This window comes from Zonotrichia albicollis, chromosome 9 (assembly GCF_047830755.1).
Source record: "Zonotrichia albicollis isolate bZonAlb1 chromosome 9, bZonAlb1.hap1, whole genome shotgun sequence".
Lineage (NCBI taxonomy): Eukaryota > Metazoa > Chordata > Aves > Passeriformes > Passerellidae > Zonotrichia > Zonotrichia albicollis.
In genome coordinates this window covers 19204638-19230278 of record NC_133827.1, presented here as the reverse complement: position 1 = coordinate 19230278, position 25641 = coordinate 19204638, and the positions used below count along the sequence as shown (strand labels likewise).

Below are 25641 nucleotides of genomic sequence, written 5' to 3'. Positions count from 1 at the left end.
AAAGTCAAAGTTGGTCTAGCTCTAGGAGCATCCACCTCCAAGCTCTGTTTTGTTGGATTTTTTGGAGGTTTTTGTGTTTTTTTTTTTTAAGAAAAATTAAGTGCTATAAAATTATTAACTTAGCAGTTGAGGGGAGCTACCTCAGTGTCACTTATAAAACTTAAATGGATGTTTTATTATTTCTTTTTCTATTTCTTTATTATTATATTTTTCTATTTATTTATTTATTTCATATATTATTTATTTATATGATGTATTTATTTTTATTTATTACAAGTTGCATTTACAGTCCAGTCCCATCCCATGCTGTGCAGCCCTTTGGGATCTCTGCAGCCTTGGGACAAGGAGTGTCCAGGCCCTGATGGAGAATGAAGGACCTGGCTTTGCAGCAGCACCATGGAGAGCCCGTTTTGGTGGGTGCATCCTGCTCATGTGTCCCACCAGGATCTGACCAGCTCTCTGTGTGTTATGATGCCAAGCTAAGGAAAGCCTCTTCTCTCTCCTCTTCATGCTCATCCATGTGCCTTAGGTTGTGCAGGTTGTTCCCAAAGCATTTTGCTGCTCTCCTTCTGAATCCCACCTGGAATGTTACAAGAACAAGTACTGTGGGTGCTATCACAGCTTCCCAGAGAGAAAAAGGCATGTTTGGACAGCTCTGTGATAGACAAAAATAGCTTTCCAGGTCACAGGTAAATGCCTGCTTCTTGCTCTTTTGGCAAGTACAATTCCTGATGTCCCAGTGAAATCACTGAGGTGCTGCAGCTCCATTCAGGGAGTGTTTTCTGGGTTAAAGGAACAAAAAGCAGAGTGTGAGGGAACAGAGCCTCTAATATGGGTTGAGCTTTAGTGAATATTTCCAGCTAAAAAATCCAATAGTATAAAAAGGGATGGAAGCAGCTAAACTTCCTGATGTTGAGCTGAAGCATTTGTTTTGACATTTTAGGAATTAAATTATTATTTGTTGTTTCAAAACAAATTTTATCCAAAAATGCTGAATCAAAATGGTGAAGTAGCATGTGAATAAATAAAACACTGTTCATTTTGTGTTAAAAGAAACATTTAAGTTGACCAAAATATCTACAAAACAGTAAACATTTTGGTCAACTTGCCAGCAGGGCCCTATGAGACTGGGAAGAGAACTGGAGCTTGAAGCAATGTTTGGACCATCCAGCTTGTCATATTTAATTTAGAAGTCTTTGTTTCTGGAGAGTAAGGACATCTCCTAGAGGATGCCTGTGCTCAGTTGAGGAGATCCTGCATATCTGCAGGCTGGGGCACCTCTGGTGCTGGCAGCTCACAGCAGAGCAGGGGCTGGAGCTGCTGCAGGAAGAGCACAGGGGCTGCTCATCAATCAATTCCTTCTCTCTTATTAAAATCTCTGAAGAAGTGGGTGGGCTGAAGAATCAAGAATCAACTGTCTCCTCAAGTTTGCTGAGAAAATTTGCTCTGGGAATATTATTATTCATGCTGGATATGGAAGGTGTTTGTGCCAGCTCTAATTAACTGTTCTCACTAGCACAAAGATGTTCTCCAGTGAAAGCCAGTGTGTTACTCTACTGATTTGGATTAATTAATGTGAAAAGGCCAAGTATATAATTTTGTACTTGAACTTTTAGATCTGTATTTGAATTGAAATCACATTATGCAATGATTGAATATTCTCCTGGTCTGACTGGGAAAGAAGTTTCCAAAAAGAAGGTAACTTTATGTCGAAGAAAACCTCTGAAATTAAAATTTGTTTTCTTTTCAAGAGGTTTTTCTGGAATGTCACTTTGTTCCCCCAATTGTTATTCATGGAGTAGCTTGTTCTCTCTGAAGTAAGAGGAAAGGCTTTGTGTCAGGCCCCATCTTGTTTCTGCCCCTTTTCAGATGGTCATTATGTGCTTGCCACTGCCAGAACGACAGTCAATCCCCTATGTCATTCTCCCTTCTCTGAAAATTGTAAAACTCAGAGAAGCATCTGCAAGCTGACTTGCTCTGGTACTGTGATACTCAGAGCTGCCATCTGAAAATGTCCCAGTGTCAGCAGTGCCATCAGAGCAAACCTTCTGCAGAGGTTTTGGGAGCTGCAGCTGTCCCTGGCCCTTGGGTACCTTCTCCTGCAGTGTGCCTGGGTCTGGTGGCACTGAGGAGGCCTGGGAAGCACCTGTGGGCAAGGGGGCAGTGGCACTTTGTGCCTCGCAATGCACAAAGAAATTTTGCAAGCTGGATTTGAGAAATGAAGGATTTACAGCTCGGTGGTTTTGAATGTACAGGAGCCTCTGTGGCAATTAAACCAGCAGCACCATGTTAATGGCCTCTGGGGGGTGTGTAGGAAAATACAGGCCAATGCAGTTACCCTTTGGAGAAAGGCTTGAATCTGACACAGCTGGGGGTTTAGGTTTTAAGGACTGCAAGTAGTAATGTGAGACAGAATTTTATGACTTCGCTGAGTTCAGCTTGGTCTCCAAATTATACTGATCATTTTGTAGGTCAAATATTTGGGAGCAGCTTAGTAAACTGCTGCATTGTTGTTATACAAGCTAAGAATAAACATAGGAGGTCACTGCATAAACATCCAGGAAAAAAAAAGCCCAGGATGGAACAGACCATGCACAGACACCCACACCTACAGGCTGGTTTTGCATGGCCATCTGCAGCCCCAGCTCCTGGGGAGGGGAGCAGGGGAGGCTGTGTGGGCTGGCAGCCCCACGTTCCGGGTTGTGCTGCTGATTGCTTTTGAGTTTGTAACCACTTCAGCAAGACCTGGAGTGAGATAGAGCTGTCAGACTGTTATGAGTAGAAAAGCTGCCCATGTTTTTAAAAGGTTGCAGAGTCACAGGTTGGGCCAGTTGCTGCCAGGGTGGGGTTCTTACTGTTTGTTATTGTAATCACCTGTTGTTTTCATTAACTACCTGTCGTTGATGGTTAAAAATTCCCCCTTTTGTCAGTGGCACCTTGCTGCTCCCTGAAGGATGGCACCTGAAGGGGAAGGGACATCGAGTCAACATGCAAATGACATTGGATCCAGCATGCAGTGGGAGGTACCCCTCACCAAACCTAGCCAAAAAAACCCTAAAAACAACGAGCCAACACAAAATTGACGAATCAAAGCAATGTCTAGACAGGAGGAACAGGATCCAGTATCCACCAAGACCCTTTTTACCCCTCACCCTAACCTATGTCGGCTAGATAGAGGACCTTGAATGTTCAACAAAAAATCAAAGTAATTTCCCAATGCTCTCATGAGGATGGAATCCCCAGCTCTGCCCACAGACCAGCAGACAAAGCTGCACTCTTCTGGACCCGTCCGTTCTCCCCACCTGAGCTGATCACTTTTAATAGAGGCATTAAAAAGGAGAAAGGTCTCCTGCCTATCTTTATTTCAAGACCAGCTGTGGGGACAGGGAGCAGGAGGGGGGCTCAGTGTATGGGGCTGGATGTTGACTCCAAATTTCTGAAAGCACTCCCCATCCCTGCCTTCTCCAGTGCTCCTGAGGAGTCTCTGGATTATAAGGAGCTTTATTCATATCCCAGATGGCCCTTTGGTTGTGGCACAGTCTGCACACACTTGCCATGGGGCACACAGCCAGAAGGGCTGCAGCAGCCCCTGCCTCTGAGGCTGCTCACTGAGGCACGAGAGGATAGCACAACATCCTCCTTAAAAACCAACAGTACACCCGTTTATTGAGCAATGCTGGAAAGATCCCGTGACACCACGTGCAGCCCCTGCTGTGTGAACGTGGCAGACAATGCACGGCAGGCTGTGAATGGGGCTGGGAACAGCAAACAGGTGATTTCCCATCCCACTGCTGGCAGGAACTGCTTGCACGTGCTGTGTTTCCCTTTGTGGGCAGGGTGGTTGTGAAACTGTGCTCCAGGTCAGGGTCTGGGTCAGGGGAAATGAGGTTAGCCACAGGCTAGGGAGCTGCTAGGATGGCCAGGGGAACAGAAGCTGTTTGGATGGCCAGGGTAATGGGAACTGTTTGGATGGCCAGGAGAATGGGAGCTGCTCAGATGGCCAGGAGAATGGGAACTGTTTGGATGGCCAGGGGAATGGGAGCTGTTTGGATGGCTGGGATAATGGGAGCTGCCTGGATGGCCAAGGGAATGGGAGCTGCTTGGATGGCCAGGGGAATGGCAGCTGCTCAGATGGCCAGGGGAATGGGAGCTGTTTGGATGGCCAGGGGAATAGGGGCTGTTTGGATGGCCAGGGGAATGGGAGCTGTTTGGATGGCCAGGGGAATGGGAGCAGCTTGGATAGCCAGGGGAATGGGAGCTGCTTGGATGGCCAGACTGCTTGGATGGCCAGGGGAATGGGAGCTGTTTGGATGGCCAGGGGAATGGGAGCTGCTTGGATGGCCAGACTGCTTGGATGGCCAGGGGAATGGCAGCCGTTCTGGAGCACATTTGCCTTTGTCATGTGGGATGGTGATTGTTGAGAATGAGCACTGAGCTCCATGCCAAGCCCCAGGCCTTGGCTGTCTCTGTGCTCCCTCCCTGGCCTGCCAGCCACAGACACTGCCCTAAGTAGGTCCTTATCAAGCTTTTAGTTGTATTTTGGGGACAGCTGCCTGTTTGAAGGGTCACAGCTGTCAGTCTTGCCTCAGCTTGAGCCCAGGACTTGGGAAGGAAATGAGGGCCATTTAAGCATATTCTGTCGGCTGCCCTATTTTGGTCTCAGTTCCCCATTCAGTTGAAGACATCCAGATCCCCAGCACTGCAAGGAGGGGCTCCTGTCTTGGCAGCAGCAGGCTGGGAAAAAGAAATGCCTGATCAAAGTGCTTTGAGAAGCATTTTGCTGTATTTGGAAAGGAGGTGCTTAGAACTGACACTCATCCCCCTCTCCAAGACAAATGAATGCTGCAGAAGTACAGACAGTTGCAATGTAGCTCGAGCCCCTCAGAAGCATGAAGCAGGTTTGCATTAATCCTTTTGGACCTTTTCTTTCTGTGCTTTTTAACAGCTTTAAAAAAAGTTTAAATTAAGATGTCATGGATAGAAATGCTCGCTCTTTCTCCCTGACCCAGTATTTTAGTGTTAGCCTGTGAAATGCATGAACCAGCAATAAGCAAACTCAAACCCAGTTGCCTTTATAACAGCAGCTACCAAATATCAAATGGCTGGCTGAAATGTTAAGTGGGAAGAGGAAAGCATGACAATTCTCTAAAAAGGTTTGCAAAGGAAAGGCACTTTGCTTCCATTCAGTACTTTTGATGAAGTTGCTTAAGTGCCCTAAAAGGTAAATATTTGATATTAATCTCCTTGACAATTTGAGTTCATCTGCTGTAGCTGTTCCTGAAGCGCCACCTCTGCCAGAGCAGCGTATTGTGCTCGTCCGTACAGGGAGCTGGTGGGGTTTTACATCTTCAGTTTGCCTCTTTCCCTGTATTTTTCATTAACAGCTACTGTTCTTACACTCTGCTGGAAGGGCAGCACCATGCAGGGCTGTGTGCAGCAGCTGTAAAACTGATTAAGGCCTTCTAATATTTGTGTGCTTCAGCCCATTCAGCTGTGTGCTGTGACACCTGTGGCCTGGGTAACCCTAGCCCCACGCAGCTGTGGGGTATCCTGGCACTGCTTACATCCACCTGCATGGCCAAAAAGAGTGGTTTTCCAGGTGAGGAGAGGGTTCTGTGTCTGCTTGATGCCTTGGAGTGGCTGCCTAGAACAGAGGCTAGACAAGATTCAGATAATAAAGTGAGTATTTATTGAAGGCCTTCAATAGATACCCTGGGCAGTGCAAAAGCCTCCCAGAGGCTACACCCAAGATGGACAATGGGCACCAGTTTTTCAGACAATTATAAGTTTGGTCCATTTACATATCAGGCGTTAATCCAATTACAGCTTCAGATAATGAAATCATTTACCCCCAGTTTGCTCCTCCAATTCACTTTTGTTTGTACTTTTCAGGGCCTGAGGCTGTGGGGTATCCTTGGATCTCAGGCCCAGAGGGATTGTTTTGTCTGACCAAAATGTGAAGAGAGTAAACACTTTATATGAAGTTTAGAGTGATGCACTAATGCAGCACAGGATTTGAAAAATATACAGGCTAAAATCTTAAGGCATCATGCTTCCTGCTCCTGAGGTGGCTCCAGGCCTCCTGAGCCAGCAGGGCCCAGGCCTGCCCAGCCCCTGTGCCAGAGAGGCTGCTGCTGGAATTACCATGGTGTAATCTCATCAAGGGACCCCCTCATGGTGGGTTTTGTGACCCTGCTGGAATTACCATGGTGTAATCTCATCAAGGGACCCCCTCATGGCAGGTTTTGTGACCTGCTGGCATTACCATGGTGTAATCTCATCAAGGGACCCCCACATGGTGGGTTTTGTGGCCCTGCTACTGCCACTCTCCCCAGCTGGGCCATGGAGGTGCTGGGCGGTGGCCGAGGGTGACCTGCATGTCCTCCCTCCCTCACACGGGCCTTGCCCTCACTTGTGGCCATGTCCTGGCACTCACCCAAACACACAGGAAATGTCAAAAGCTTAAATTAATATTTTAATGTCCAAACCCGTGGTTTTCCCTCACAGAGATGAGGCACCAGAGGCTGCAATTTTCTCCAGAGCTGTGAGTTTTGTGCAAAACTCATGATTTCTGTGCAAAATCATCCCTGGGCACAGCGGATGTTTAAAAGTAACACTGCTTTTCTGACCAAAAGTGTTCCTGAATTTGGCAAATGGCTTTGAGGAGAAAGAAGTTAAATATCCTTTGCTGTCCATGTTTAAAATAGACTTTGGTGATGCTGCACTGAGGCCCAGTCTGCCAGGAGCTGGGAGTGCCCTCACAGTTCCCTGGCTCATTGCAAAATAGGACCCTGGGACACCTTGTGGAGGCAGAGTCTTGCATATGGTGGTGCATTTAGGAAAGTATTTGAGGGTGGTTTGTTTTGTGTGGTTGGTTTTGGTTGTTTTTTTTTTTTTTTTTTAATGTTCTTTTTGTTTGTTTTTCAAACCAAACAAACAGCTGTTTGTGATGACCCACCCTTAAGGGGAAGGTGCACCATTAGGGTGGGTTGTCAGAGCACGGTGACAGGAGCAGGAGAAAGGGCTGAGGCTGCAGATTGCACTCAGGGATGTGTGGCACCATGAAGGGTGGTCTTGTAATTGCTCTGTCATTTCAAAAATGTGTTAAAAGTGACTGGCATGGTTGGAGTCAAATGCTGGGCAGCAGTGAGCCCTTCATATGGTGGATGTGATGAGCTCTTGGTGTGCTCTGGTGTCAGTGGAACAAGAAAACAACAACAAACTGAACCAAAATGCAAGCAAACAAACAAAAAGATGTCCTCTGTCACAAAGGCTTAGCATGGAAAAATTTGCAAAGCAATACATGAATTATTGTGATTTATTCTAAGAACTATCACTGTATATACATTTTCCTGGCACTTTCCCTCTGTGACAGTTGAGGACTGGAATTTTCCCCAGGGATGAAGCAGTGCTGCAGGTGTCAGCCCTTGCTGTCCCACTGTTGCCAGCTCTCTGTGCCTGGGGCTCCCTCAGCCCTCCCTTGTCTCCCACCACCCCTTTCCTGGCACTCACTCACCTTGGGCCCATGCTGCCAAGATCTTCCAAAGGAGCCCCTTTCACAGCCAGAGCCTGCCAAGGAGAGCTGCTGGCATTGCCACCCTTCTGCTTTTTATGGCATTTTTCTTTCCTCCTTTTTCTTTCTTTCTTATTCTTTCTTCCTCCTTCAGAAGTTGGGTAACAGATGTTGAAATGTGTTCCCATCTGAGGGTGTGAATAGGCTCTAGGTGACAAAAACAAAGCGAATTGGACACTTGCTTTTGGTTGCATTTATGAACTCCCACCCAGGGATGCAAAAGGAAATACAAAACCACTTTGAAATCTTTTTAATAGTTTAAGGAGCAGCTTATACCTCCTAAAAATCTTCAGACCGTAAGGATTCTGTTGCTTTGTCTGATTTTTCTTTACTTGTTCTTCGTTATTCTTCCTAGTGAATGCTATTTGCATGAAAATGGGACCTTTTGTTTCTGAAGAGCTGATCCATCCCTGCTACTTATTCCTCATTTGGGCACTGACCATCAGAGCCTGAGCCTGCCCAGAGAGTGCAATTAACTCAGATCCTCTAGACTGTAATCCTCTGGGACACTGGGCTCACTTCCACAGCCTCTGGCTGTGCTAGAAAGGGTTTTTCACTTCAGGTGGATTAGGTATGCAGCAGAGGCTGAGTGAACGTGGCTGTAATGGAGAGTGGGGTGCAGCAATACCACAAGTGTAAGTTCCATCAGTGGAAGTTACACCCTTCTGACAGGAATTTCCCCAGCGTCCTTCAAGGGCCAAATGTAGCTGTTACAGAAATGAAATTTTCATGTGTTGTTTCCAGGTGTGTTTGAAACCCCACTCTTTCCCTGGGGGCTGAGAATCCTGGAGCTGCAGGCCCTGATCTGCTGTCCCTTTGTTCCACTGGGCCACCTGCAATGCAGCTCCATGGCTGCCTTGTCACTTGCAATTGGTTTGTGCTGCTTCTTCATCTTCTTTGATTGGAGAAACTTGCCTGGTGGTTCTTTGTGCTGTCTTCATTAGCCCTCAAAACATCACCAGACTTCCAGCTGTCCTTGAGCTGGAAAGAAAAGTCCTTCCTTCTTCTTGGCTCCCTGGCAGAAAGATATTCAAGCTTTGCTGTTTTGACATTTTGTATACAACCAAGAAAATAGTATTTTTTATCCTGAGCAATTTTGCCAAAACTTTGATGAGAGAGATTGTTCCCCATGTGGTTCTCTTTGCATCTGTGTTTTATGGACGTGAGGTGGGAGCTGGATTGTAAACCTGTAATGTGACTGGGGAGAATGGTAGGAATAAAATTCTTGGGCACGTGCAGGAGAGTTCTAGAAAAACAAATGCTTCAACTGTTCTGCAAACAGAATAGTTTTCAGTACAGGAGTCTGGCTGCTGTGGTGTTCAAGTTAAACAATCTGATAGCCTGAGAGTTAGAATGGATGTATTTACCCACAGGATTGGATTTTTGATTGGCAAAAAGTGGGAGAGAGATTTGGGACATCTTCTAAAGACATTTTGTGACAGGTGTATGTGGGCACCCCAAAGCAAATGACACAGGCTAATTTGAGAGAGCAATAACCCATAATAGTGTAGAGCATAGAAAAATATCTGGATGGTGTGATTATGTGCAGAAATGAAAGCTGGGATAAGAGTCACTGGTACTGCTTGCCTTGTGCCCTGTTGCTCCAAACCAAGGTATTATTCCAGCCTCAGTATTTTGTGCTCCAAAGGAGAGGGGCATTAAAGGTCTCACTGTTGCTGCTGAGTGTGTTGGGCTTTTTCTTACTCATGGAGTGGGTTACAAATACAAATATGGCCATGGCATCGCTTTACCTCCTCCCTTTCCTGATAGCCTACATGTGGTTTTTCTGAGCAATCATGAGGCAATGTGTGTCAGGCTGTGGGTTTGTTAGGGGTAATCTGGCTCCTTTTGTGTTTTTTGCCGTGAGAGATGGGCAGAAGTGAGATGGAGCAGGAATACCCCATCCCTGCTGGATTGCACACTGGGGGCTGGGTGGGATACCACAGGGCAGCTCAAAAGGGAACAAACACCCCTGGTGACACAATCGCACCCCAAGGTCTTTGTACAGTCACAGGCAGGAGCAGCAGCCAGAGCTGAGCTCAGAGCAAAACAGAGCGTTTTGTACCTCAGTCACTGCTCAAACAAAAAGGTCTAAATAGCATGTTTATTATGAATACCAAGTTATTTTGCTCTGCATGAGGGAAACAAACGCACATGCAGGGCTTTTACTGCTATGCCGAGCTGGGTCTGGCAAAAGTCACAATCCTTTGTTTCTGCCCCCTTCCAGCTGCAACTTTTTCAAACCACACCACTTCCTATCAGTATGAATGAAGTCAGTCAGGTCTCTGCTGTCTGCAACTTCTTGTGTTTTCTTTCCTAAGCTCTTCTTTAAACTGATAAAATCTGTGTCAGACAGTGTCCTTCACTCTCAATAGTGATGGCAGGCCAAGTAGGCCCAGGTTAAGTGCTGGGCTCTGGGAGGTGGCTTCACTTGGAGTCACAAAGTTAATACTTAGCCAGGAACAGTTGGGATTCTTGTGGAGTACTCCAAAGTGTAATCTAAACTGGCTTTCCTGGGTTTGTAATGCTTAGTTTTGGATTAACAATTGCCCACCAGTGTTTATAGCTCTAAACTGCTGATGCTTGCTCTCAAACATAGTCCCAGTGTAATGCTCTTTTTGTCTTGGAATAGAGAGAAGGATTAATAGGAATCTGTAGCATACAGCAGATGTGAGGTTTTACATCGTTTGATGTCTGCACATGGCACTGATTCAGCTCTTCTTCCAGGGACACATTTCTGATTCCTCGTAGATTTTTCACTTTAGCACTGTCCCACAGCAACATTAGAAAATGTGATAAATGCCATTCTTACAAAGTGACAGTGCATAAATCAGAATAATAAGAATAAACAGAATGAAGGAGGCTGTAGGCGTCCTTTGCACTTCCCAGCAACTAAAGACACTGATTCATTAGTTTGTTGCTATGGTAGACCTTTTTCAGTAGCAAGAAACCCAATGGAGGGAGAAATCTCATCTCTGCTAAAGGGTTCAGTGCCTCCAAAAGCTGAAGGCAGAGCCTTGTGAAAGGAAAGGAAGGATGAGGACAGGGATGATAAGGCAAGCTGGAGCCCCTGATTGAATGGTGGCTTTGCACTGGCCAGCTGCAGATCGAGGAGCAAACTTCTCCTCATGTGTGGAATCAATGTCCCACCCCAAAACTGGAGCTATGTGAAGTGTCCCTGGCACTCCAGGGTCACCTGTGGGAATTCTCCACTGCTTTGTGGTCCCACTTAGGACATTTTACTTCTTTGTGAGGCTTCCACCAGTAAATGCAGCAGATGGAAAGAGCATGAAACAGCTTTGCTCTGTGGGGAAATAGCTGTGAAGGGAGCTGGGGTGTGATTTCTGCCTCTGCCTATCTGCAGCACTTCACTTTCACAGCAAAATTAACTATTTCACTTCTCAGAGGGCTTCTGCCTAGCTCTAAAAATTAATCTACAGATCATGTTGCTGTCCTTCTGCAGAGAGAACAAAGGGCAAGCAGCAGTAAAAATGCTAAAACATTTTTAGAGAAGTGAAGCATAAGAAAATCTCTATGAAACCCTTTTTATTTCTGTTGAGAATTAATTTTCTGAAGCTTTTTCTCATTACTGCTGATCACAGATATGATATTGTTCATGGTAAATACTTTTCTCCATTCATTGTATGTGAACATCTTTGAAAAAATATATAAAGTGAGTTCTTTTTTACTTTTTAATTTTTTTATTTCCAAAATAGTGAAAACTCTGTAGAATTTTCTGCATGCCTGGTACCTGTGTTGATTCTTTCCATTTGGGAGATGAATGCTTTGTTTGGGATTTCCGTGATTATTTGTAAATATCATTGGTGATGTTTTTCTTTTAAACCTTTTATTCTTTCCCAAGCCAAACAGATACTTGCTGAGCCTAACACATAAGATAATAGTTGTACTAGAAGACAAGAAATTTGGAAAGCAAAGGACAGATGTGCAGAGTTAATCTTAATCTGAGCCTCACTGCTTTCCCAGGTGAGTGAAGCTGCAGGGAATAGACCATTTGCTGCTGAAGCACATGCCCAGTCTCTCAGTGAAACCTGCAAAGAAGTGAGTGAGAAAATAGCTTATGTGAACAGGATGCAGGCTTGAACTTCTGCAACACTTGGCAAGAAATCTGGCAGCCTCAGGGCACGTTTTTGAAAAGCCTCAATTGAAATGCCTTGCTTGGCCCAAAGGGTGAAGTTCCCCAGCAGTGCAGCTTCATCAGCTCCCATGACCTGCTGTGCTTTCAGTGCTGATTCAAATCTTTTGCCTTTCACTATCCAAATGCAAAGCCAAGTGCAAGTAAAAAACGTGCTCTATAGCAACTCTCTATCTCTAGCCCCCACTGCCTTTTTTTAGAATAAACTGATGATTTTAAGGTAAGAGTTGTATGTGTTAGGAATGAGTCCTTGGTTCTTGGGGGCAAATGGTTTCCAAACAAAATTTTCTTTTTTTTATATGAATTTCAGGTTTTCGGATTTTTTCTTCTTTTATTTCTTAGCACTTTGCATCTTTTAATATTCTCTTGGTGATACCCCATGTCATGGTTTAGATACAAATGCCTGCCAATGAGCAAGTTGCTGCAGTCACCCATCTGAGCAAAAAAGGATCAGACAACACCACATTTGACCTGGAGAGTCAAAATTCAGAGGGCCAGAAACAGATCCAGCAGGGAACTTTTGAGTAGAAAGTGTTGCCTTTACAAAATTCTAATTTCTTCCAGGAATGTAGAATGAGTCATTGCTGTGCCCTGATCAGTGGTGCTCTCATAGCAGGCAGAGGCGCTGGCTGTGCCCTGTCATGGACAGCTACTTGCTTTTCCACACCCCAACCTGTTTGTTTCTAGAAAATTCAGTGGCCAGATTCACTGGAGAAACACAGAGGAGATGCTCAGGTGAAGAAGAAATGCCTCAAGCATTTTTAACTTTCCTTTGTTCAGTGTTAACAATGCTTAATCTGGTCAACATCCCAGCCCTTTCTAAGCAGTATGTTATTGCTGAGGAAAGTAGCCTAGAAACCAAAAATTCCTAAATTTAATGTTCATCTCCCTGCTGTCTACCAGCACTCTAAATTAAATTACAGTGCAAGTTACTTTATGATCTGTGGGATCAAGGATAGCAAGGTAAAAACCAAAGAACAGGCGTACTCAGAAAAAAGCTGAGCAACAGAGGAAGATAAAACTACAGGTGAGCTTCTAGTTACTCCCAGTTATTGCAGTGTAAGCCCAAAGTCATGTCAGTGAAACTAATGGAGCTGCCTCAGGCTACAGAAGAGCAATTGAGATCAGTTTTCTCATACACTTTGGCATTTTCTGCCTCCCCAGGTACTGACGCAATCCCTGTTCCCTCTGTTCAGGCATTGTCAGTTAAGCTGGAGGCCCTCTTGGCATGGCCCACTGCTTTGAGATGGAAAATAACTCTTTTGCCTCAGCACTATTTTCTTCTATGATTTGTTAACTCTTTTTCCAAAAGGAGCCTGAAGTCACAATGGTAAAATCTTTGTGTCTACTGAAGGGTAGTTAGTTAAAAGGTAAGTTATGAGCAAGGACGTGATGAGGGTTCCTGGTCTGCTGGCAGGGATATTCAATCAGATATTCTGAAGGTACTGAAGGAATCAATAGAAATGGCCATTGCTATGGGGAGGGAATTCTTGCTGGAATATCCTGGTGAATTTTATTTTCAGGCCTTTTTTCATAACCAGGACATAAGGTAAATACACAGTCCATGTCTTCTCAGAAGCACAATTCATCACCTGAGCACCAAAAGGACTCTGTCAACATCAGCACATGCTTAGGTCTGTGTTGGGTCAGTGTTCCCAACTGGAACTGGGCTTCTTTGGTACAATCTCATACATAGATTCACTTAAAAAACGTTCCCTGTGACAGACTGGAGCCCCTACATGTAAATCTCCAACTCAGGGGAGAAATCAATACACACTTTGTGCATTAGCCTTTTCAAAACTATGAGGAAAAGAGACAGTTCAAAGGCTGGGATTAGTGTCCCTGCCTCAGAGAGGAACAGCAAGGATCCAGCTCAGCATGAATATGAGAACTCTTGGCTTTGATTGCTAAGTCAGCCTCATCCCTCAGGAAGGTGGCAGCTGATGGCTGGGACAGGGCTGCAGGCAGCAGTGGGGGTGGCCCAGAGCAGTGGGGTGCCCCTCTGCAGGCTGCATGCTCCTTGTCTTTGGGCTTATCTGTGCCTGTGAGTGCTGATAAGAACTGACTGGCATGTTAGGCTCTCCCTGCTTGATTATTTTTTATTGCCTTGTTTGCTTGGGGAATGGGAGTGCTCTGAGGTCCAAAAGGTTGCTTTCCCCCAGGGTTCTGTGTGCTTCTGGCTACTGCTTTAGGGATCAGGGCTGCTCTTATCTTATTTCCCCATAAGGTGGGGGTGGTTCTTTCAGGTTCATGTGTTTGCCATTGCATTGGACATGGGGAATTTATTTCATGCTCTTGTTTGGTTTGGCTCTGTTCATGAAACTATGTTTGTAACCAAGCAGGAAGTAGCAGACGTGAAAAGCCTGCAAGTAGGACAGGAGCTGATGAGGAAACCTGGAACTGGCGGAGTCCATTACTGTGTGCTGTGTGGGGATTGGAGCCAGTGGCAGCATTAGTTAGATGTGTGACGAGCTGTCACAACAGCTGTCACTAAAATATGGGCTGCACCTTGAAGTCCAGCAGTGGAGGAATGATATGGAGATCTTGCTATACCCATATGAACCTAAAGCTACCTTTGCATTTAGAGTTACAATCATTATTTTCTTTTTTAAATAGCATGTGCAAGTCTAAACCTGACAGGCATGTGTGTGTGAGAACAAGTGTAGGTGAGCAGGACAGGGGAGGCAACAGAACTCAGTCTGAAGCTTTTTACCATGAACTTCAAGGCTTTGTTTCTCACCAGACCAAGTCTGTAGTGACTAAAGTTCTGCAGGTACAGGATGGACAGGGAAGCTGAAATACGCTACTATATATAAGTGAACATTTTTTTCTTTTCAGAGTGAAGAAGAATCATATCCAAAGAGATATGCATCACTGTTCATATGAATAATTAAATATATTTTTACACATAAATAATAGCAGGAAACATTATGGAAAGAAATAAAAATGTTAGGAAGAGTCTCTTGGAAATTGACTTAGTTCTGGTTTTTAGGAAATATTTTCAGCTGTGAATATTTCAAGCAAACTGCTTAGGCAAGAAGTTCAGAACCCTGTACTTTCCACAAAACCTCTCCACACATCATCCCAAGTAATGAACATTCAGTGCATAAGTCAAGGCTTTTGCATGGCTCTTTTTTCACTGTTTTGCAATGGGTCTTCCAATGACTCCTTTAAAACAAAATAATAACACACCCCATCAAGACAGCAGTTCAGGTTTGCCCAGCAAAGGGTGACCTGAACAAGGTCTCGTAGCACTTGTTGAAAACTGATGTGGATGACGTTGTTCTTCACCAAAAAGTACATCAAGTACGCCACGTGGTAAGGTGTGAAACACACCAGAAAGGCGGCCAGGTTTGTCACCACGATCCTCTCTGCTCTGGTGCTGTGTGTCTGGGGGTTGTCTGGCTTTCTGTGCCTCCTCAGGCACCGGACGGTTTGGGCAGTGCAGAAAGTCATGGCTGCCATGCTGCCAAAGAAGATGATCTCCAGGGTGCTGAGCAGCCCTGCGTTCTGCCACGTGCTCTTGGAGAAGTTGTGGAAGCAGGACGAGATGTTGTGGCCCTTTCCATGCAGTTGGAAAGTAGAGAGTGTCCCCGCAGAGGTGCCCAGGCAGATGAGGGCACAGACCATGGCAGCTTTCCTGATGGACCTGAGGGTGAGGGCCACGAAGGGGTAGCAGATAGCTATGTAGCGATCCACGCAGATGCACAGGGAGATGAGGATGCTGCCATACATGTTCACAAAGTACAGACTCTCCAAGGTGGAGCAAAACACAGACCCCAAGTTCCAGTGGTCCTGAAGGTGGTAGGAAATGATTTTGAAAGGAAGGGTAAACAACAGCAAAGTATCCAGGAATATCAGGGCTATCATGTAGACTGTAGATTCGGACAGATTTTTAACCTTACAAAACAGGAATGACAGAGCCATTATGTTGAACAGCAATCCCAGGATAAAAGTGGGGGTGTATATGATGAGCTGGAACAGTTCCACAGAAGCACTGATATTCCCTTTGCCATGGGTGTCATTCATATCTCCAGGTGTGCTGGAAGAGAAGAAAATCACACAAGGAAGGATGAAGATCATGTAGAAAACATAGAACAAAGGCTAATGAGGTTTCTATGTGTCCACAGTCTTGGAAACACTTTGTTCCCCTGCTGTGTGCTGAATTGCAGCTCCTGGTACATGGAGCTGCTCAGTGCCAGTGATTTTGGGGCAAGGTTGTACCTCAAGGAGGGGATGGGGCTTTCTGGTGCCTACCCTCCCTTGCACTGTTAGCTGTAACCCCAGACTGTGGTGTCCTGTATTCTGGCTGGGCAGAGTATGACTGCACCATCCCCTTGAACCAAGGTAGCAGACCCTGATTTTGATGTTTCTTGGATCACGAGGGTGGAACAATTATTGGATCCTGTTTCCTCATCAAGCTATCATATGAGATCTAAGGGAAGCAAGTACAGAAGGGTCCCCCACATTTATTAACGTGAAGATCCCATACAATCACTGCCATCCTGCACTCCCTCCCACCACCCCTGGGCAAAGAGGGACTGTGAGTACCTCTGGCCCTTCTAAAGGCTGTTTAAAAGCTGCAGGCAGGAAGCTTCCAACAGGCTATTTCTGGCAGAGGTTAATCTTTGGTAGAAGGATGAGATTTTGTCTAAATCAGCCAGACTTACCAGAGCAGAGACAGGGGTTACAGGAAACATGCAGCTGGATTCACCTCTGCAGGAAGGGACTGAAGGAGTCAGGCAGGCACCCTCTGAGCTGAGCTGGGGTCACAAAGTAATTGCCTTCTTTAGAGGAAGGGTTCTGCCTTGATCCTGCCCTCAGACTCTGCTGATAAGGACCAGGAAGGTGCTCATTGGTTTCTGCAGTGCTGTAATCACTTAAAAATGCAAATGGCCAGGAATACCAGACCTTTTCCTCCAGCCAGTTCCATGACAGCAAATGGAACCTGTAAATAAAGTATGCCAAAGATCTTCCTGTCAGCAGCCAGAAATTAATTTCTCCTGCTGTTCTCTAGTTTTTACTTCAAACCAGTGTCTTTCCTACATGAATTGCTGATTTTGATGCTGTTCTATTTTAGATTTGTCAGCTGAGCAGTCAAAGTTTCTGTCCTGCAGATCAAGCCACCCCTGTGAGTATTTCACAGGTAAACTCTCCCTTGCTGTGGTTTGAGAGATTAAGATCTCTTCGAGTGAGATTCAGATCAGCAAAAAAGGAAATTTAGTTCTTTGCTCCTTAAAGACACAGTAATGGCAGGTAAGTGAGATTCTGTAAATTCCTGGCTTAGACAGGAGTAAGAAAAGCAGCATGAAGCACTGTGGGCTTGATGCTGGGAGGAAGCACATTACTGAGAGCCAAAGGAAGGAAAAGTTAATTAAGGAATTTCTGAAAAGTAATAAATACTGACCAAGTTCTTTACTTCAATGCCTCTGTAGGAGATTTCATTACTACCTTCCTCTTTCTTCAGTCTTGCTTCTAATTTGTTTGATAGTGTGTCTAAGAAGTTCTGGGTCTAGAGAAATAGAATTTCAGCTTCTCACCAAGATGTTTAACTAAGAAAATTCTCACTATGATTAAAGATGTTTCAGACTAGGATCTGTTGTGCAGATTTATTTAAAAATAAACAGAAAAAATATTATATAAAGCATAAATCCAAAGGGAAGTTTTGTTCATTCATTTAAAAACTTAGCTATGCTGTAAGCAATGCAAGTTATGTAAAATATAATTAGTTTTTGGCTCTTGTGACAAGAGGAAAACTTTTAAGGCAAGGTTTTTTGCTATAGTGAAATATCTCTTGTCATCTTACCTTTGGGCTGCCTCGTGCTCTGCTCGTTGGCTTTTTCTCCTTCTCAGCTTGTAGAATCCTGCAGCCTTGTGTTTTCTTTCAAGGCAGCAGAGTGAGCTGCATGCAGAGCAGCTGCTGCTCAGAATGTCAGAAAGCACCAAGTGCTGCTGCTTTTTGTTCCATCACAGATTTCCATGGCAGCGTGGGGCTCCCCAGCCGTGTCTGCATCGTGCACAGCCAGTCACACAGCTCATTTAAGGATGCAAATCTGTGGGACTCACACCTCTGTGAGTCACCCTTTAAAACGCGGAAAGAAATCTGGCTCTACAGACCTTTCTTTGGTTTTTTGTTGTTTGTGTTTTTATTCCTCTTTTGTGTGGCTTTTTTTTTTTTTTTTTTTTTTTGTGGTATTTTTTTGCTCAGTTAGTTGCTTGGTTTCTTTGTTGGTAATTTTTTTTTTGTTGGTATTTTTTAAAATTTTTTCTCCAATACAGGATTTTATTGATTCTACATAGCGTCCATGGGTAGAGTGTTAGTTGTCAAAATGGGCTTTGAGCTAAATCCTGTCATTGTTTCCTTTACTTTTCATGATGTCAGAAAGGAAAAAGAGATTGCTGATTTTCAGTGGTGATCTGGGATGTTCAACTTGGTGTTTCAAAAGAGTCAAGGGTTACTCTTACATCTGTTTATACTCCTGGGGAGCAGGGAATATACCCATGGAGAGTGCCAGGTGATGATTTTGTTCAGGTAGAAAGGGGGGAAAAGTGAATTTTTTTGGCTGTTGTATGCATGTTTGCAGTGCTCTTTCCAAAAAGGAAAAGAAAAGCCACAGATGAAGTTTTGCTTGGTCTTCTGCATACTCCTTATATTTCAAAACTGAGGATTATATTGGCTAAATTAACTCTGTGGAAGAGATAAGGGATAGGAGATGAGAGAAGAAACAGTCCCTTGGGGTTTCCCCAGGGTATTTTAGTTGAAATTACTCTATTTAAGGAAAAGAAAACAACACCACCAAAGGAAAAAACCCATCAAAGTCTGAATGAATAGAACCTTACCTCATTTCTCAGCTAGGTTGCACTTCTGTGTATCCTGTGGTGGTCTTGTGAGCGTGGCTGCATTCTGGGTGTGAAAAAAGCCCAGCCCAGGCAGGCACCAGCACCATGAAGGGAAGGCTGGGGCTGGGCCAGCACCCTCAGCTCACATGGGCTCATTTGGCACCACAAACAGCAAAATCCAACACCTGGTGAATTCTGGTTCGTAATCATATCAATCCTTCCTTGATACTGAAGGATTAAAAGGTGATATTGTTATAAGTTAGTTATTTTTGTGGTAATTTTTTGGTATTTCTTGTTCAAAATTAAAAAAACTTAGGATTGTGAGGTTTTGTTTTGATGGTTTGTATCTGCATTGAAAATTGAGTGAGTTTTTGGTTGTTGTTTTTTTTTTTTTTTGTTTTGTGGGAGGTTTTTGGTTTTTTTGAGTTTGTTTTAGGATATTTGTGTTATGTTTTGATAGGTGTATTGTGTTAGTTAAATTATTTATTTGTTGTTATTTAGGGTTTTATTGGAAAGTGGTTTTTTTGTGGGTGATTAGGTAGAGAGGGTTTATAATTTGGTTAAATCTGGGAATGTGTATTTTTTAAAAAAATTATGATGTTTAGGAAAGGTTGTGGGGGTTTTTTTATTGGTTGGTGGAGATATGGTTGCAATTTTGTTGACGATGAGGGAATTTGATTTTTTTTTTTGTTATTTTATTTTTAGGAATTGGATTTGTTGGGTAGGTTTTTAAATTTTGGTGGGGGTTTTTTTGATGGTGAAATTGGTTTCTAGGAGAATTTGGATGACTTTTTTTTTAAATACTTCCATTGTTGTGGTTTTCCCCACAATGACATTATTGATATATTGTAGATGTTGATATATTGTATGTAGATATATTTATATATTGTAGATGTTTTGGAGTTTTTGTGGTTTTTTTTAGCGTAGTTTGGATGAGGACTAATTAATCACCTAACTAATTTGAATCTTTCAGCCTTTCTGATTAATTTTGTGGTGGAGTTTCTTCAGTAGGTGTTGTTTCTTGTTCCTCTTCATCAGCGACACCAAAGTGTTCATTTTTAGCCTGGTGCTGCCCTGGGCTGTGCAGATGCCACTTCTGAAAGTGCCACTGACGTTCACAGGGGGCTCTCTCCTCCCACTCGAGGTTTTCCCCTCCCTCACATGCTCGGGGCTTTTTCTTCTGTCTCATTTCCTCTGTGACCCTCATGTTCTGTGACCCTCATGCCCACCTTGCTGGTGGCTGTCCCCAGCCAGGTGTCCCCTGGCTGCACAGAGCTCTGTGAGACTCCACATCTGGAGACAGATGCTGTGGGAAAGGCAGGATGAGGAAGCAGCAGTGGCAGGGATGGTTCAGCCACCTCCAGTGAGAGATGTGCTTTTGTTCCAGCAGAATCCTTGTGATGGTGTTCACAGGGGTCTGAGGGTGAGGGAAGAGATGAGGATCTGACTCCATGTTTCAGAAGGCTTGATTTTTTATTTTATGATATATATTATATTAAAACTATACTAAAAGAATAGAAGAAAGGATTTCATCAGAAGGCTAGCTAAGAATAGAATAGAAAGGAATGAATAACAAAAGCTTGTGTCTGGGACAGAGAGTCCGAGCCAGCCGACTGTGATTGGCCATTAATTAGAAACAACCACATGAAACCAATCACAGATGCACCTGTTGCATTCCACAGCAGCAGATAACCATTTTGTTCCTGAGGCCTCCCAGCTTCTAAGGAGGAAAAATCCTAAGGAAAGGATTTTTCATAAAAGATGTCTGTGACATATCCTTGTGAGTTCTTCAGGGAAGAAATGGCCAGGAAGGCACGGGCAGGGGTACAAATCACCTGGGACAGGGTGTGAAGGCTCCTCTCCCTTCAAATGGAATGGATGAAAAGGTGTGGTGCTGAGGGCTGCTGGGCAGGGTGACAGGAATCCCAGTGAGCAGCACAGTGGAAAGGTTGGGACAGCCCCTGAAGGACTCCCACAGTGTTCATTACTTGGGATGCAGGAGGAAATCAGTGGGCAGCAAGGAACCTTTGTGATCTCAGCTCAGGCTCTGCTCTGTGTAAGGGGATGTGTCTCTTCACAAAGTCCCCAAGTGCAGTGTGGGTCCCTTTTCTTGGAGATGTGGGAGAAGAGGGCCACCTCTACACCTTCTTCTCTGTCCTTGACGCACACATCTGTGTGCGTCACCAATGCCACCAGTGTGTGGAGCACCTCCTGTTTCACATGATTCCTGATGCTGAATGCATCATCTTGTGCCTTTTTCCTCATGAAGGAGCTGCTTCACATGCACTTTTTTGTTGGTATTGAGGACTTTGCTATATCACTGCTGCCACACAGACCTTGTCTTCAGGCCACACATGTCTCACCTTCAGGCCACACGTCTCACCTTCAGGGGACACAGATCTCACCTTCAGGGCACATATATATCTCAGTTTCAGGACACACAGACCTCATCTTCAGGACACACACATAGCTTCAGGACACACACATATCTCAGTTTCATTACACACAGACCTCACCTTCAGGATACACAGACCTCACCTTCAGGACACTCATATCTCATCTTCAGGACACACCTATCTCAACTTCAGGCCACACACATATCTTTAGAACACTCATATCTCACCTTCAGGACACACAGACCTCACCTTCAGGACACACACACGTCCCTCAGTGGCAGCCAGAGAAGTTCTGTTGCTTCCCTGTGCTTGCCCTTAATGCCAGCCTTCTCCTTGCAGTGCTGGGCTGTGCCAGCCAAGGTCCTCTTGGCTCTCCTGCTGTTGGTCCTGGCTCTTGGGAAGTGTCAGCATGGGGCTGATGCTGCTGTCAGCCTTCCAGCTTATGACAAGTCAGTAACCACACAGGGTTGCACAGTGAAGAACGGTGAGGTTTTCTCTCGATTTAAATCATAGCCTAACCAGTGAGAAAAGCATTTGCCCTGCTTGAGAAGAGAGAGCATCCACTGCTGTGATGCAGAGCTGCCTGCAGCCTCTGGGTGAGCCAGAGGTGGGGTGAAATGTCCCATCACCTTCATCTGGCGGCTCTGCAGAGCTGTTTGCAACTGAGTTGCTCCATCTCGTGGCACAGGAGTGTAGTGGTTTCGGTTGGTTAATTTGAGATTTTTCAATGAGCACGGTGGGTTCAGTATGGGCTCATCACCTGAGCACTCATTTCGTGCTGGGAGGCAGGAGCAGCACAAAGGCAAAGCGAGCTCAAAGCTCTCTGTGAAAAACGCCAATCACTTTTTTTTTTTTAAGTTTTAAAGGTTTAATGATAATAAAATAATTATAAAATAGCAATATAATTAGAATAATAGTAATTTGGACAATTTGGATTAGGACAATATGAGACAATAAAAACAAACAGTTACGACAGTCCAGGTATCTTTTTCTGGGCAGCACAAGACTGAAAAAAGACCCACGTTAACAGAGGATTAACTCTTAAAAGCAATGGCCTGTTGCATATTCATACACCTCATCCATGATGCATAAATTCCATTCAAACACAGGATTCTGTCTGGGCAGTGTCAGCTTCTCCCTCTGAATCCTGATGGTGCTTTCATGGCAGAGCAAGGCAGGAAGAAGTTCATTTCTTCTGATAAGAGAGCAATAAATTCTCTGAAAGATTCAGGTGTCCTGTGGCTGCTATCTTGCTGTGAGTCTTTCTTTAAAAATGTATCCTACATAGCATTATTTCTATTTTAACATTTGGTTATAACCTAAAACTATATTTAACACACAACTTAAGAAAATTAACTCAGCATAACTTTCTAACACAACACATACAATATTCATTTTAATATTTGCGAAAAGCCAATCATAAAATACATGCATTTTTTCACACTCCCCTTTCTACAAGGCACTGTGAATGCCATTCTGCATTCCTCCACAGCAATGAGGAGCTCAGCCTTAGCCCTGCCATGTGTCTGTATGTCTGTCTGTCTGTGGTGTGCCACTGGGAGGAACACCATTGTGTGACAGTGTTCACAGGGGTCTGAGGATGAGGGAAGAGACGAGGATCTGACTCCATGTTTCAGAAGGCTTGATTTATTATTTTATAATATATATTACATTAAAACCATACTAAAAGAATAGAAGAAAGGATTTCATCAGAAGGCTAGCTAAGAATAGAAAAAGAAAGAATGATAACAAAGGCTTGTGTCTCAGACAGAGTCTGAGCCAGCTGACTGTGATTGGCCATTAATTAGAAACAACCACATGAGACCAATCCCAGATGCACCTGTTGCATTCCACAGCAGCAGATAATCATTGTTTACATTTTGTTCCTGAGGCCTTCCAGCTTCTCAGGAGGAAAAATCTTAAGGAAAGGATTTTTCATAAAAGATGTCTGTGACACCATTGTGTAGCTCAGACAGTTTATCCCAACCTGTCCCCACCAGCCGAGCCCTCCGCTTCTTGTCTCGCTGGAATGATGAGCAAGGCAGAGCCCGAGCTCTGATGGGTCTGGGTGGGAGGACCAAAGCACAGCAGGGCTGAGATGAAGCTGTTCTGTGGAGGAAGTGGCCACAGGGCTGCCTGTGTGTGGCTCGTGGGGCCGAGGGCCAGGAAGCTGCTGAGGCGAATCAGCGCTCTGACCGCAGGCACTGATGTCTGTCACCCATGTTTGGTGGCCTCTGGGAAGGACCAGCCAACCTTGGCTGTGCAAGGACTCCCCAAGGGTCCTTCAGTGCTGGAGGAGCTAAATCTGCTGCTTGGGCAAGCAGGTGAGCTGGTCTGGCTCTTTGAGCCTTGACATGTTCAGTGTTGAACTGATCTGATATTTTTGGAGAGACATGTCTTGGTTTCCACAGAGAAATCATCTGAGGATGCTCTTGTGGGACTTCTGAGTCCAGATCAGCAGGGTGGGTATTTTCCATCTCGGTGCACTGAGAGTGGTGAAATTTGAAGCTGGTGGAGATCTGTCTGTGGTGTTGCAGATTTTGCATTTTCAGTTGTTCTCTGGCTCCGCAGAGCAGGCGTTAGAGAGAGGCTCATGCACCCCATCTGTGGGACCTGAATAACACATCACAGCCTGTGTGTCTCTTCTGCCTAATGGCTGAGTCATTTTGACACTTCTAAGGTATTTTTTTCCTGTTTAAACCATTAGCTACACTGGTCTTCAAATTATCATTACCCTTGAAAGACTTGCGACAGCATTTTCACAAATCTAGTATTTCCTGAGAGATCAGATAAACTCCCAAACCATATGACTGACCTGGCAAAGTCAGACAGGCACTTTGGAATTCTGCAAGGTAGGGGGGAAAAAAATCAATTACTGAAGATGGTCAAGATCTCATTTTATTTTTCACAGTTGTGAATTGCACGTAGAGCTGTAGGAAAATAACTGCAGGACTGGGTTAGGGACTAGTTAAAGGCAGTCTTTAACTAAATTAAAGTTAAAATTAACTTTAATTAAAGACTGCCTCTTTTCCAAAAGGCACTTGCACTCAATTTTGAGCCAACTGTGCTCTTAGATGGCTGAGGTACTGCATGCACCCTGTGGTGACCAAAGAGTCTCAGTCAGACCCCACATCTCATGGTTCTATTTCTTCTTAAGGGGAACAGTCAGTTTTTCTTGCCTCGTTTTTGGGTGTGTAATGTGTCTGTGAGAAACTGCCAGAGGTATTGACAGCAGGGAGGGAAGGTCTCTGAGTGTCATTTCATTACAAGAAAATAATGAATGCAAAAAGAACCCAAGAGTCATTTTAGGCAAGAGAAAAAGTGTGGCTCGAGTGGCCAGAGCCAGCAGAGGATGTTTAAGGAAAGAGTTAAAAACTATATGAAGAGAAAAACTCGGGCTGGCAGCTGAATCATGATTTCCAGTGTTCCTATGGTAGCAGAAATTGAAAGACATCAAACCTCCAAGTTTAGATAATTAGCATTAAGAGATTAATTGGTTAGGAATGCAGTGACAGCAGTGAAAAGCTAACAAATCTACATTTCCCTGAGTTTCTATAGATAAGATATTCCTCAAAGGAAATACTCTTACGAAATTGTATGTTTGCAAAAGAGCTGCTTGCAGGGGAAAAAGGGAAAATTTAAAGAAATGTTTTTACTAGAATTCATTTTGCTTTCTCTGTTTTCTGCTCTATTACTTCATTATGTAAACTGTGTGTACTATTGTTGTGCCAAACATCACCTCACAGTCTATTTTAATGTTAACAGACCAACAGCAATGCATGCATTTATGATATCATGATGTACTGGTAAAATTTAACTTTTCAGCACGCAGAGGATTTGGCTGCTAATGAAAATCTCTTTCCTCCTGCTGCTGCGTAGTTGGACACATCAGTTTGGTGCTTCGCTAACCTTACAACCTGTTTATCAAATACTATCCCTGCTGAACACTGTGCTGATCAGGTGTGGTGTTTGTGCCTGGACAAACCACTTTCAGGGTGATTTAGGTTTCTGCACAGAACATCTCAATGCCATGACAGGCTTTGCCCACAGGGCACAGCCAAGGTTGGGGTTTTTGTCCTCTTGTCAATGTACCTGTTCTGGTCCTGTCCTGCTGGCATTCAGAGGGACTGGAGTTTGGGTGGTTTTTTTTTTTTTCATTTTATGTGTGGGAAATCAAAGCAGGGATAATAAGAAGGATTTCCCAAAGGTTATACAAGACACCTGCAATGAAGTGCAGTTGCCCAGATCCAGATATCCAAGACCAAACAATTTTTCACCTGTTCCTTCCTGGGGCCCCCCAGCTCTGACTGCAGCCCAGGAGTGCATCAATTATGTCTGGGTGTTCACACCCTTCTAGAAGTCCTACATTCTTCTAAAAACCTTTTCTGCATCCCCTTTCCTATTCAGAATTAACTACTCTTGGGTGGTAATTGTTGAAACTGTGTTGATAGTATGTAGTAACAAAAAAAAGGAGTATTAAAAATGATGTTGGTTTATTTCCTTTCAGGTTTCGTATGTATGTGATCACCTAATTAATTTGAATCTTTCAGCCTTTCTGATTAATTTCAATAACATTTCAGTTGGGGTGAGGCTGTGTGGAGGAGGGCAGGGACAGCTTTGTGCCAACCATATCTAAAGGATGCTATCTGTGTATGTGTCTTAGTTTTGGAAAGTCAGGG

The 25641-nt window shown here is 44.3% G+C and overlaps 1 protein-coding gene and 1 long non-coding RNA gene across 4 annotated transcripts; both read right to left on the bottom strand.

Annotated features, from left to right (window-relative positions):
• Positions 1-284: 284 nt before the first annotated feature.
• On the bottom strand, positions 285-8021 carry LOC141730127 (uncharacterized). The gene is made up of 3 exons (XR_012581576.1): positions 7850-8021; positions 7517-7720; positions 285-580 (listed from the first exon to the last, which is right to left on the bottom strand). It is a non-coding gene; the product is annotated as an uncharacterized LOC141730127 (long non-coding RNA).
• Positions 8022-11189: 3168 nt separating this feature from the next.
• Positions 11190-17835, bottom strand: LOC102063665 (lysophosphatidic acid receptor 6). Of its 3 annotated transcripts, XM_014268817.3 has the most exons (4): positions 17533-17831; positions 17134-17238; positions 16397-16674; positions 11192-15768 (listed from the first exon to the last, which is right to left on the bottom strand). In XM_014268817.3, the coding sequence occupies exon 4, from the start codon at positions 15753-15755 to the stop codon at positions 14838-14840; it is 918 nt and encodes a 305-aa protein (XP_014124292.2). In that variant the 5' UTR covers positions 15756-15768; positions 16397-16674; positions 17134-17238; positions 17533-17831; the 3' UTR covers positions 11192-14837. The 3 variants fall into 3 exon arrangements, with proteins under 3 accessions (XP_074402887.1, XP_014124292.2, XP_005489543.2); XM_005489486.3 differs by lacking the exon at positions 17134-17238; XM_074546786.1 differs by lacking the exons at positions 16397-16674; positions 17134-17238 and having other exon boundaries at positions 11190-15768; positions 17533-17835.
• Between the last annotated feature and the right edge of the window lie 7806 nt (positions 17836-25641).

Coding starts and splice junctions, on each gene's coding strand:
- LOC102063665 (XM_074546786.1), bottom strand. CDS start 15,755: ATGAATGACACCCATGGCAAAGGGAATATCAGTGCTTCTGTGGAACTG.